Source organism: Rhipicephalus microplus, chromosome X, assembly GCF_043290135.1.
Source record: "Rhipicephalus microplus isolate Deutch F79 chromosome X, USDA_Rmic, whole genome shotgun sequence".
NCBI lineage: Eukaryota > Metazoa > Arthropoda > Arachnida > Ixodida > Ixodidae > Rhipicephalus > Rhipicephalus microplus.
This window is the reverse complement of record NC_134710.1, coordinates 433,491,738-433,504,774: the sequence shown is the minus strand read 5'-3', so window position 1 is coordinate 433,504,774 and position 13,037 is coordinate 433,491,738. Positions and strand designations below refer to the sequence as shown.

Genomic DNA, 13,037 nt, shown 5'->3' with positions numbered 1-13,037 from the left:
TTATTAGGTAATATAGACAATAATTTAAAGTTGTTGGATTGGTAAACAAACAAAAAAACCTTGAAAAGGATAACATAAAAAACACAGAATAAGAAAAAAGTGTATACAAAAACAACTGAATTTATCTATGTTTAACATTACATTCTTTTAGATTCTCGTAAAAAATTTGTAATAGCGGTAAAAACACTCCTGTGGCTGAAACAAAATGCGATTGCGTCAAATGAAAGAATCACTGGAAGTGTCAAGTTTAAGTCCAACTTTTGTAGGGGTTCTTCTAGTAGTTTTTTTCCTTCGACTTTTGAATTTTCGGCATGACAAAAAAAGTGCTCCAAAGATTCACTCTCATTACTGTGAAGGCATAAAAGCCACTGTGTCCGACCCCGACCTGTGAAGGTAAAAGTTCAACGAAGGAACTTAGCAACGCAGCCTTGTAATCACTATTTCTTCCTTTCTTGGTGAACACAACTTGTTCTTCCAAGGGAACGTCAGCTGTGGATACGGATAAAAACAAAAGACATTTTTTGAAGTTATTGGCCACTGTGTGTTTTTCAAAGAGTGCTGCTTGTGATATATTCAGAAGTAGGCAAAATAGGTAAAAGAGGACAATCAAGGGAAGATACAGCTAGTGCATCTGCATGCTCATTGAGAGCTAAACCTCTATGGCCTCGTACCTAAGCTTGTCGAACGAGTCGCACATGCCTAGGAATGAGTGAGTAGAAAGTTTCTAAGGTACGCAAAAAATCCGGTGAGCTTAAGATAGTACAGACAAAGAGACAGTCTGTTAGAACAATCACCGCTGATAGATCATGGTACACTTTACCCAATGCTATGAGTTTTGCCAGTAGCTAAGCTTAGTAAATAGGGGTAAATTTGGGTAATTGATTCGAGAACGCCCAATCTAGAGAGGATTATACGATTCCTACGCCAGCCTTCTCTTCATAAACGGAAGCGTTAGTCACAATCATAATGTATGTTTCTAGATTGGCCAAATGATCTTCCAAAATGTCATTTCTATACTGGTATGATAACTTTTTTTGCATACTTGGGAAATATATCATCAAATTCAGTCCTAATTGCATCTACATGGTTGAGTACAAGTACTTCGCAAGGGTCAACTGTTAAGAGACTCAAAAGTTTCTATGTAAATGTTACTTGAGGGCACCCTAATTTAGACTATTGTTGGTTGAAAAATGAGGTTTGCTGGTTAACGAACACATACTGTGACCTTCTCTGAGGTGATGCATAGATTTCAAGGAATGTTCGTACTGTTAGAACATGAAATATTTTCATAAGAGAAGGCAGGCGGGATTCTTCGCATAGGATATTGTTCGCAGCATATTTAGGTAGCCCTAGGCATAAGCGTAGTGATTCGCAATGTTATTGTCTCAGTCGATCCCAATTATTTTTTTTAAGACTGACCCGAACATGAGATGAAAAGAAATTGCAAATAGCAAAGCCATGAGTGTTGTAGTGCATGAACACCTGGTATGCATGAACATAAAGTGTTTGTAAAAAAAATTCCGCCATATCCACGAAGTGAATGATGATGAGTGGGCGAAGCTCCGGAGGTAAACCTGGTAAACCATGAATCCTCTGTACATTTTGCCCACTCGATTTTATTACATCGCTCCCCCTAGCGTACGTCGCCACACTAAATCGAACGATTGCCTTCAACCAATGACACGCGCCATATGTGACATCATTCCTATTTTATAAGATCTCGCGTCTTTCATCACTACAAGTACCGCTTTCTAGTTTATAACATCTTGCATCTTTTCATCATCAGCTACAAGTACCACCATCTAGTAAACACTACAAGAACTAAACGAGAGGTGGCTACATACAGGAGACGGTACCGCCATCTAGTGAACACTGCAAGAACTAAACTAGAGGTGGCTACATGGATGGATGGATGGATGCTATGAGCGTCCCCTTTATAACGGGGTGGTGACAAGTATGCCACCAGGCTCGACAAAAAAAAAAACCTTTTTTTTTCTTTTTATGTTGGCCTAATGCCTCTACTTCGATAAATTCTATCTTAATGGAAAAAAAGGTAAATTTTCAGCTTAAGTTCTCTGCCATTTACGGCACACTGTCCATATTTTTTTTCAATATTTATTTTTGTCCTTTCTCTCTAATTTTCTGCCACCAATACTCTAACCGTCTCTTACTTATTTCAATCGCGGGTGTGTTCAGCTTTCCATTGTTGTCCCTAAAACCCAAGGCTTCCTGTAGGCTCGTGCCCAAACGTACACCTGGGTGGATATCTCCACATTCAATCAGAACATGCTCCGCCGTTTCCTTATCTTTCCCGCAGCATGTGCATTGTTCTTCTTCTTTACTGAATCTTGCTTTATAACTACGCGTTCTAAGGCAACCCGATCTCGCTTCAAACAGTAAAGCGCTTCCCCTTGAATTATCGTAAAATGCCTCCCTCCTTATTTCATTTTTGCCCTTTCGGTAGTTACTCAAAGCCGGTTTTTTCTCCATAGCTGCCATCCAGTAAATCCTCTCCGCCTCCCTGACTTTTCCCTTAACGCTCTTTGTTGACATATGGCTTACAATACCAGCCGTATACTTACTAGTGAGTCTTCTAGTTCTTTTTCTCCACTGTGTGTCCACGCTCTTCCTATACAAATAACGGAACACCTTCTCTGCCCATCTACTCTCCTTCATATTTCTTAGCCTTTCTTCGAACCTTATTTTGCTCTGCGCTTCCCTCGCCTCAAAACCTGCCCACCCCATATCGCCCTTTACAGCCTCGTTTGTCGTCTTCCCGTGAGCACCCAACGCGAGGCGTCCCACAGTCCTTTGATTTACATCCATTCCCGCTTGCACCTCTGCCCTCATGCACACCACTGAGTTCCCACAAGTAAGCCCTGGAACCATTACACCCTTCCACAGACCTCGAAGCACCTCATACCTATTGTATCCCCACAACATACAGGGGACGGTACCGCCATCTAGTGAACACTGCAAGAACTAAACTAGAGGTGGCTACATACAGGCTACAGGGGACGCACAGCCCACGCCCTAAGGAGCTTCGCCCCTAAAACTGTTCGCGTGTATGCTGCTGGAAACATGGCTATTGCGGTTTTTGAGCGTGACCGATACGAGTTGATGAGTAACTGTACGTCGTTGAAACTGTTACATTCGGTGGCCCATAGTTTAACACTTAGTATTCAAGTTCAGGCCTCCACATTATTATGCGTTTGGAACACCGAAACGGTGCTCTCGTACAAAATTTTCCACTTCAATATGACTAAGTCAACGAAAGTTGGTATCTAGTCTCGCTGGTAGGTATTTTCGAGAATGGTTTTCGTAGATGAGATTTTAAAGGGCTTAGGCGCCATGTACTGCCCTACACTATTTCGATCAAAATGATTTTACCGAGCGATTTTTGTGAAGAGCAGCAGTGCTCACTTATTTGTCGTCTGCACAAGGCTATCCACGTCGGTGCGTGCAGCGCCCCAAGCGGCATCAGCGCGCTGTGAAGGCCGATTTTCACACCTCATAATTCTAGCCGCCCAAGCGGAACGCTGAGCGCATTCAGCCGTATTGGCTTGTAGCGTCTCTTTTAGGGGCGAAGCTCCTTATTGTGGCACTTGTTCGTCCATCGTAGCCATTGTAGTGTGTAAAGGTTGGTGCACACCGGCGACTAGCCGCGGTCGCGTGACCATTTGCGACTGGCGACCAGACTGCGAGCGACGTTCACACCGGCAAGGCTTCATGCGAGCGACCGGAAGTCGCAAACCCGGAGAGTTACGTACAGATCTCGTTATCAACGAGAACTTGGGCGACCGGCGACGATCAGCTGATCAGATACGGAGCCCGCTGAGCGCGATGCGTTTGTTTTTGACGGCTGTGTTTGCGTAGCGTTCTCCCGGCAGCATCATAGACTTCGAGTCGAGTGATGAAGAAGAGGTTGTGGCGGTGCTGATGTGCTCAGCCAACGTGTCAGCGCTGGCAGCACGAAAACGTTCAAAGCAAGCAAGGCGGTGGTGGGTGAGACCGTCCCTTCGCTCGCGAGAAGTGGCTGGCCACACAGGGCGTCTGCTTCCCGACTTGCGCTCGCACGACGAGGAGTATTTCCGAGAGTAAGTTTATGGTTGTTTTACGTGCTTATAAGATAGTGCATAACATGTTATCTCATTCTTTTTTGCTGGTTAGCTTCATGCGGATGCCGCCACGAACGTTCGACACTTTGCTCGAACTGCTGCGCCCCGCAATATCCAAGCAGGACACAAACCACCGGCCTACAATTTCGGCGCACGACTGCCTGGTCATGACCATTAGGTAAGAGTGTGTGGTTTGAAGATTAATATGCTGTGGCTTGTGGCTGTGCTTCGCTTGTAAGGAAGTTTCGCTTGGGCGGATAGAACGAATTGCATTTATGACGTATGCGGGCTCGATGGTGAAGTCGTTACTGCGGTCGGCAGTTTAGGCGTAAATGAGGGGTTTGATTACGGCCGCATCGATCGCCTTTAGGTGGAGGCGAAATGCACTTAAGTTGGCGCGTTTGTTGCGCACGTACGTTAAGAATCTCAGGTGGTGAATATTTCAAAACCATCTGTTGTGGCTCATTGCGTAATCAGTACGTGGTTTCCGCTTGTAAAATCACAAAAAATGGGATTCTGCGCTACACAATGACATTACTTTGTGGACGTGTCAGTTCCCGTTTTCTGTTATCCTGATGCACAGGTACTATATAGAGCGCAATTATGATGTTATAAAATAAGTGAAACACAATCCTCAGCTTTGCGAGTACAATTATGCACAAATTGTTAGGACAAATTGATGTGCTGTTCAAGGAACTCAAAGAGTATTCATGCCAAAAATATTTTTCAGCATCGAGGAGGGAGGAGGTTCAACCAACCACCCTTTATGTATCTGCATGCACGACGGTGTGTGTTTGCACAAGTACACATGCGAAATTTCTCACAAACATGAGCAGCGTTTAACCCCTGCACCTTGCTACAATTTTACGTATGTTCTGTTAAATTGACAGTGACCCAATACACTGTGGACAGTAGCGCAGTGGCAAAACGTATTGTGGACGGTAGCACATTGTGTGAAAGCAATTTAAACAATAGACTTGAGTGATGTACGTTTTGCGAAATAGGTTCTCCTTGAATTTACAGCTTTTCAGAAATCCATGCTAAGCAAATTGCTACAGGTACGTTTAGGTTGCCCTTCTTCAACCTGAGTGATATGAGCACGTACGCTCTTCCATGAAAAGGTTGATGCATGCTTATGATTCGCCAAAATGTGTAGGCACAGAAATATTCACTGCATATACGACAGCTTGTGGAGTGCACAAGCAGTGCGACCGTTCGCGACCAGTCGCAGATGGTCGCGCGACCGCTCCTAGTCGCCGGTGTGCACCAGCCCTAATTAGGTTTAACTGTACAGCGCAATCGTTCTCTCAAAAGTGTACAATGGTTTTGTCCAAATGCGAGCAGTTGCTGACCTTGGCTGTCATGGAACTTGACAAATCGAAATTTCTAAAGTTACTCAATAAATATGCATTCTATCAGAAGCTGTGATGATGCCATAGAAAATAGACAGTAGAGGTAGCACTCATTAATACATAAAAATGAGGAACACTTTGGCAATGTAACGTCATGACTACGACACTGAAATGCAACTATGCGTGAGATTTTCAAGCTCAGCATGCTCCTTTTACAGTGTGTGTCTTCCATCATGGCTGTGCCGACAGAAATTTCACATGGCACTTATGCGTTTTAGGTATGCCAAGGAAGTGCGAGATAAATTGGCACACTACTTCGTCACAGACGGTCAGGTGCCTTGGCAGGAGAAAGTGGTGAACAGCACTTGAGGCGTACAAGGTGAAGGTGGGTTGTAAATCCATTTTATTGCTTACAGAACTTATGTACATAGCATCTTCTTAAGCTAAACAAACAAGAGAAAAATCACCAGTGACACAACAGATACATTACAGGGAAAACTGTCATGTCCAAATATAATCATGAAAACACAAAAATAAATAATTTATGTTAAAATATTTGAGTTATTGCACGGTTATCACTACAATTATCACAGAAATAAGTTGCCCTAAAGGGGTCATGACACCCAATTTTCAACCATAATGTCTGTTGTATGAGCTGATTCTTGTATGTTCACATACAAGCTGGAAAAATTCGAGTGATTTGGTCAAGCTGCTAATTTTTAATCGCATATTTTTATAAACGAGCTAGTCGCCTGACAGTTGAGCAATACTGACGCACTCACTATCCATGACATCACGAACCGCTTGCTCGACAAGCTGCTGCACAGTGTGTAATCTGGCAGACGGTCGTGTTCCGTCGTCAACTACGCTTGCAATCAAATTTTTTCGCATTGTTGAACTCTCCACTAAACCTAAATGACTTCCAGGGGTCGAAACATGGCTACTGTGTCAGCAATGTAGTGCTGGTACTTGCAGCAAATAATTTCGGATGTCAAAATGGGTCCTGTGAATGTGCAATGCGTATACCATTTGCCATTGCTCCTTCGACTTGTGACGTCTCGCATGCCATGACAAAATGGCGGTCACTTGTGGTAGGTTGAGTTTTAGGAGCCGAGCACTTCTACGGCATATTTTTGATTAAAATGATCTCTTAAGGCCCCTTTTCACACGTGTACTAGCACATTTTACTCTGTAGTTTTGTTTTTTGCTGACAACCTTCAATTGTTCAGTGACCAGTCATGACCCCTTTAAGTTGAGACTAGAAAAGTGAACACAAGATAAAAAAAGATGGGTGTCATTGACATTATATAAACACTTCAATTTGCTTCACTGCTCTGATGCAATTTTGCCTCTGCTTCATACAGCATAAGTTCTACTGCATGCATTACATCTTGTGCAATGTGCACTGGTAGCTCTCTGAGGCGTGCATCGGTACGTAGAGCGAAGAAACCAATGTTATCTTTTTTGATGACCCCCTTGTTCGCTCTGATGTGTTCAAGGTGCTCCATGCACGCTTGCGCCACAGCTTCATGGCTTGTGCCCTCTCCTGCATTGCTGCAAAGCAAGTGTGATCTGCGATTCATGCATATGAATGCTTTAAGGTTGCATTGTTACTTCGTGAAGCACCATTTAGCAAAAAAAACTGTGTGAGAACGACAAGGTAGAAACAGAAGAAACAAGACAGAGCACTGACTTTCAACTGATGTTTGTGCTTTTCGGCACTAAGAAAGAAAAAAATATAGAGGAACTGAAGCAAATTAAATAGCACACTTAAAAGATAAATGTGTCAATAGGGCGTCTACCTCTCTGTGAGAAATAAATGGGCTTTTGATCTTTGAAACGGACACTCGTGTTTTGGGACAGGGTGCTGATGTTCTGACATTAACGCCTAAATATTACGGTAGTTACATGGGTTCTGTCTGCCTTAGTATAAATGTGCCCACAATAAAAACATCAGTTTAAAGTCAGTGCTCTATCCTGTTTCTTCTGTTTCTACCTTGTCGTTCTCACACTCTTTTTTGTTACTATGTCTGTGTACCAACTTGACCGAGCGTTAACCTTATAAAGTTTTGTATTTTGTAGCATGCGCAGGATTGTTAGAAAAAAATCTGCAAGTTTATCTTCTAAGAGTTAGCGGTATATCTCACCTAGTGCCCTCGCAGGTCCGTTGTCGTCTTGACGAGCGTGACCTGCAGTGAATTATACATATTGCCTAAATGTACAGAAAGAGATCTTTTTTCGAAAAGTTGTGATTGTGATCTCTTGCCAGGAGTACCTAAAATAATTTTTTCGTTTACACACCGTTTTGATGGTGGCTGCTCTCTTGAGGTGGTTGCTGAAGCATCACTGCAGAAGGGGGCAGTATTATTATACAACTTATAAAGTGTTACAATTGCATGCAGCAGAATCTGGTGTGAAAACATTAGGCACATTCTCCAAATGTGCTAGAACATGAAGAAGGTTACAAAACATGTTTTTAAGATATAATAGATAGGCTATCTATGCATGCCCTTCATTTGTCATTACTTAGGTGGATAAAGGTTTTACTCATTGCTGCAGGTGTCGACACCAGTCTCCTCAGCCGTATCAGGGGTACGTTCCGGTTCCGCTGCATGGCTTGGCCGAGGCGGTGATCTGCAGTGATGAAAACTTCTCTCTATGTATTTGATGATGCCACTAGTACATGAACAGTTTTAGGCATTCTTCGGGAGTTAAAATGCCATTCTGATTTCACTCAACACGAGGTTTATTTTACACTTGCGTTACCTCTTGATTGAGCACTGCTGTATGTAAGGTGTGCATACAGAAGTTTAATGTGCCTATTATGTTAATAAAATGCTATGTAGGTTGCGCATCTAAATAAGAACAAGAGGTATTGTCACAGAGATGAAGTAAAGGTAGAGAAAGAACTCAAGCAGCTGATAAGCACGTGAGGGTGTTAATCAGCCATTGTAAATCTTGCCTGTGGGTTTTCCCCTGTAAACGCATTTCGTACAAAAGTCTCTAACCCCGTAACAATATCTCACTGGCTATGTGAATGAAATTTATACAGTCAATCCTAAATGGCTGTGCAAACGATGTGTCTGATGAAACTGTGCCTGCTGTCATTATGTTTCTTGAACACATGCTGCATACGACTTTTGCAGCATCATTTTACTGCTAGGAATGAGTGAATGCTTCACATTATTCAGCTCACTTGTATTGCAATCAGCACTGGGCACTTGTTCATAAGGAATTGACATGAATGTGTTGCCAGTGTATGCAGATAATGCATTAGTTTGCCTAATTGCGGCCTGTTGCTGATGAATACCTTGCTTTTTCAGAAATATTCGACGTTGTACAATAACCACATTCACACAGAAACAATGCCTGTGCCCTCATGTATTCCTGTGTGCTTTTGTTCAGTGTTGAGGGCTAAATGTATTTAAAAAAATGCAGTGGTTTGGGCAAGCTAACGACCTGAACACTGCCTTTCAAGCATGCTTGTATTTTTCATAATTTTGCAAAGTACAATCATCTAGTAATAAAAAATAATGTTTCTAGGTTCAAGTCCATGCGTGTACAGCTTCAAGTGCATGCACATGGTACCGAAAATTTTTGTGCATGCTCATCTCTCGTTAGCCTCTTCTGCTGTGATGTGGCTGCTGCAAGAGAACATGCAATATGTGATTCTGTCAGTGCTATTGTTTGCATTTTTAGAGCATTTTCACTGTTTTGCTACAATATAAGTACTTACGCTGCATTCTTGTAATGAATATGTGCAATGCTTGTCTATGAACAGCCTCATGACACATGCAATAAGCGACCTCTTTAGATTTTTATATTTTGTATTAAGCCTTCCTTCTTTTGGTAAATGAGAGCCGAGAATGACACAGAAGTACACTCAATTCTCTCATTCTTACTGTTCTGTCTTCAATATTCTGTTTCGTGAAGCTGTCCACGTGCCACTTGTACGGTATGCTATATTTTTTGCGTTGTGCTGATGCATTGTGCTATGCTAACCAAAACATTTCATTTTCTGTTCAATGGACGGTAAGCATTATTCATTACCTTTGGTCAATGGCACTCATGTTTCACAGTATCCAGAAAGAATGATGCACTGAGTTATTCTTCGTAGCTGTAGCCACAGTTATTCGACATCAAAACAGCCCATTGCCATCATGTTCATGATCGCATGCATGCCCACTGTGAATTACCTCTTGGGACTTCTATGTTTATGTGCAGTGTACTTATGTGTATTGATATGTGAGTATTTATGTGTATGTATAACAGTCATGTGAATTAAATCAACTTTTTTTTTTTGTTTAGTACTCAATAGTCAGCTAATATTGAACTTACGCCACAGGCTCAGACTCTCCTTCCATTAATTCAAGCATGGCCTCAAAATGGGGCCATTTTATTGTTGGAATGTTGGCTGCTCTGGCTCCACTTTTTTGTTTTTTCACGTTTGTCGTGTTGTTTCCTTTTGAAGATATCACGCAGGTTCTTAAATCGTTTCTCAACAAGGACACCTGAAAAGAAACCCTTGCTGTAAGAATGTATTGTGCATACTGTATCGCTGATAAATTTTCTACTTTTTTTCAGCACAATTGTGAGCGGTCTTTATTTTCTTTGCCCAGATCATTTCGGCTGCAGCACCCTAGAAATCTGAATATTGGGCAACAAAATGAATTGCATGCCATCTAAACTTAACTATTGGTAGGGGCTTAAACATTGCAAAACCACGACATGATTGAGGGAACCTGCAGCCGAGGGTTCCAGAAATGCTACCCACCTAGTGTTTTGGACCGTCCACCTACATGTGCACGACATCACAGCTGATGCAATGATTAGTTGCGCAAAGAGTTATGTACACTGTTTCTTGAAGGTAAGCATGTCTGCCAAGCTATTGTAACAAAGAAGCTGTTTATACTGTCGGAAATTGAAGTTCACTTGCAAAAAGTCTATTTCATGAACCAGCACATGATGTCTTTATCACCTTCTGAGTGAAACTTTCTAAGCATTACTGCATTGTGCAAAACTCCACAGGTGACTATATCCCATTGGTATCGGCCAAGCGAAACTGTCGTGTACAGCGGGAGTGATTGTTGTCAAACAAAAGCAAACATGTTAAATAACTTGAAAAGAAGGAATGGAACTAACTAGAGCAAGATGACAATTTTTGAGAGAAAGAAATGCAACAAACATAGTATATGACTCAAAGTGTAACATAGAGAGAGCGAGAGGAAGGAAATTATAAGAAAATAAAGGGACCAAAACATGAAAACATACCAACACATAGAAGCAGACATGAAAAATTGACTTTAAAATATAGGAACAAAGAAAACAAGCAAAAACGAGGCACAGTTGGAAGCGGAGAGATAACCTGTGGGAATAGAGGAATAATCGAAATATAAAGGCACCAATAGACAAAAACACAGGAGAGGAAAGCAACAGTTGTGAAGAAATGAGGATTAGATATGGGCCACATTGCAGAGGAATAAATTCCCCCATCTGTGCTTTCCTTCAGTGTTCGCCCAGCCACTAGAACACTACCATATCTTTTTTTTTTTTTACGATTGCATGTCATTTGGCATCAACAGCAGACTCCCAAATCTGGACATTTGAGAGTGCTGCTAAATATGTTTTGTATGTCTTAATTACACGCTCCTCTATGGAGTGCACAAAATGCGCTCAAAGCAGAAGCTATTTTGCATTCTTTTTTTTTAAAACAGCACAACTGCAATGCATAGGCAGAATTAAAGCGTAACACCCCCCCCTCCCTCACCGCGCACTGAGTATTATGCATTGCAAATGCCGCACGTTCACAAAAGCACACATTCCCTTGGCCAGACGATGACGTACAAACACAGCAAGGAGCATGCGCTAGGTGAGTTGGCAACTGCGCGCAGTATTTCGAACGTCTGAGCTTTATTATCATCTATACAATGTTCTGTCATGTCGATTTCGATGTTAAACTCGGAAAGTCGCGAGAACAAACGTGCACACAACTGCGCTCGCATACATCACAGTCAATACATCTCATGCAAACTAAAACCTTGCAGTACAAATACCAATATTTTTATTGTTCATTCATTGGCAACGCCAGCCATGCAGTACACACCTGTTCTTGCTTATATAGCTACTGAAACAAAAAATCTCGGTACTTACTCGACATGCCGAACATGCTTCCGATCTCTGCCCAATCCCGGTCCTTCTTTGTCCGGTCTTTAAAAGAAGGGTGCCGCTTGTCATACAGATATGGGTACATTTTAATCGCGTCGATGAGGAGCTCGGCCGAGTACCCAAAGCTGGCCGTGGTGGCATTCGCCTGATGCGAGGAAAAATCCACGGAGGAACGTACGTGTCGTTCGTACCTCACGGCAGTAGGCAAGCGCAACGAGAAAAAAAATAACATACGAGGTGGCCGGATGTAAACAAAGGCTGACGTCACTTCTGGTCTTCGCTGATTGGTTAAAGTGTTTTGCGACTGCAGTCGCGCGACCAAAAAATCGGTCAGGAAGCGACTGGCCAAAACAGTCGCTTTGCGACCGTTTGCGACCGTTCGCGACTGCTTGCGACCAGTCGCAAATGGTCGCGCGACCGCGGCTAGTCGCCGGTGTGCACCAGCCTTAACAAGTATAACATTTTGACCTCCAAGATGGTGCCGGTGAGAGATTTCTTCTGTGTGTTGTTGAACCATAAAAAATAGCGCTCAATGTACATGCCAATGGCTGCTAATAGGGAATGAGAGACAGGAGCATTCGGCTTTTAGTTAACGCGCACGCCGTGATCCCCATTAGCAGCCATTGGCATGTACATTGAGCACTCTCTGAAAAGAAAGGGTTGCTACGTTATACTCGCTGGGTGTAACCTCCTTAGTTTTAGCAAGGTTTAGCGAGCGTTCAGCCACAGTGCCATGAATACAATGAACTAGTATGTACCATGAACTCGAGGTGGTTAAAGGTGGAAAGTAGATACGAAGTGCAAGCCGTAAGAAAGTAAAAGCCGCATTCTCTTGTCTCTTATTTCCCATTAGCAGCCATTGGCATGTACATTGATCACTATCTGACAGGAAAAGGTTGCTACGTTATACTCGCAGGGCGTAACCTTCTTGGTTTTACAAAGGTTTATCGAGCGTTGGGCCGCAGTGCCATGAATACAGTGAACTAGTATATACAGTGAACTCGAGGTGGCTAAAGGTGGGAAGTAGATCCGACGCGCAAGCCGTAAGAAAGTATGCGTGTGCCGCCTCTCGTTTGCTCCTTGGAATGTCCGCTGGATAGAGGTGCTTCTATATGGGGAATATATGATGAAAAGGTGCGAGATAGTGGTACTTGGAGTGTTGAATAGATGGACGAACGGACACACAGACAGATGCATGGATGGGCGCATGAACGGGCGCAGGGGCGGATGCATGTACGAACGCAGGGACGGACGCACGCATGGACGGGCGGATGGACGCATAGACGGTCACACAGACGGGGGCATGGACGGACGGAAGCAAGAACGAATGGACGGACGAATGCTTCGCCCCCCTCTCCATCATTCAATCCGTGGATATGCTGCCAAGTTTTTTTTCTTTTTT

At 42.9% G+C, this 13,037-nt stretch overlaps 2 protein-coding genes across 3 annotated transcripts; one reads left to right on the top strand and one right to left on the bottom strand.

Moving 5' to 3' along the window:
* Window positions 1–3,600: 3,600 nt before the first annotated feature.
* On the top strand, window positions 3,601–10,059 carry LOC142776575 (uncharacterized). Its single transcript, XM_075880476.1, has 4 exons — window positions 3,601–4,097; window positions 4,171–4,296; window positions 5,749–5,855; window positions 8,030–10,059. Exons 1-3 carry the CDS (start codon window positions 3,940–3,942, stop codon window positions 5,837–5,839), a joined length of 375 nt encoding a protein of 124 aa, XP_075736591.1. The 5' UTR covers window positions 3,601–3,939; the 3' UTR covers window positions 5,840–5,855; window positions 8,030–10,059.
* Window positions 6,688–9,905, bottom strand: LOC119160905 (uncharacterized). 2 transcript variants are annotated; one of them, XM_075880475.1, is made up of 4 exons: window positions 9,809–9,905; window positions 8,018–8,104; window positions 7,772–7,816; window positions 6,688–7,659 (listed from the first exon to the last, which is right to left on the bottom strand). In XM_075880475.1, exons 1-4 carry the CDS (start codon window positions 9,844–9,846, stop codon window positions 7,614–7,616), a joined length of 216 nt encoding a protein of 71 aa, XP_075736590.1. In that variant the 5' UTR covers window positions 9,847–9,905; the 3' UTR covers window positions 6,688–7,613. The 2 variants fall into 2 exon arrangements, with proteins under 2 accessions (XP_075736590.1, XP_075736589.1); XM_075880474.1 differs by having other exon boundaries at window positions 6,688–7,024.
* Window positions 10,060–13,037: the final 2,978 nt, after the last annotated feature.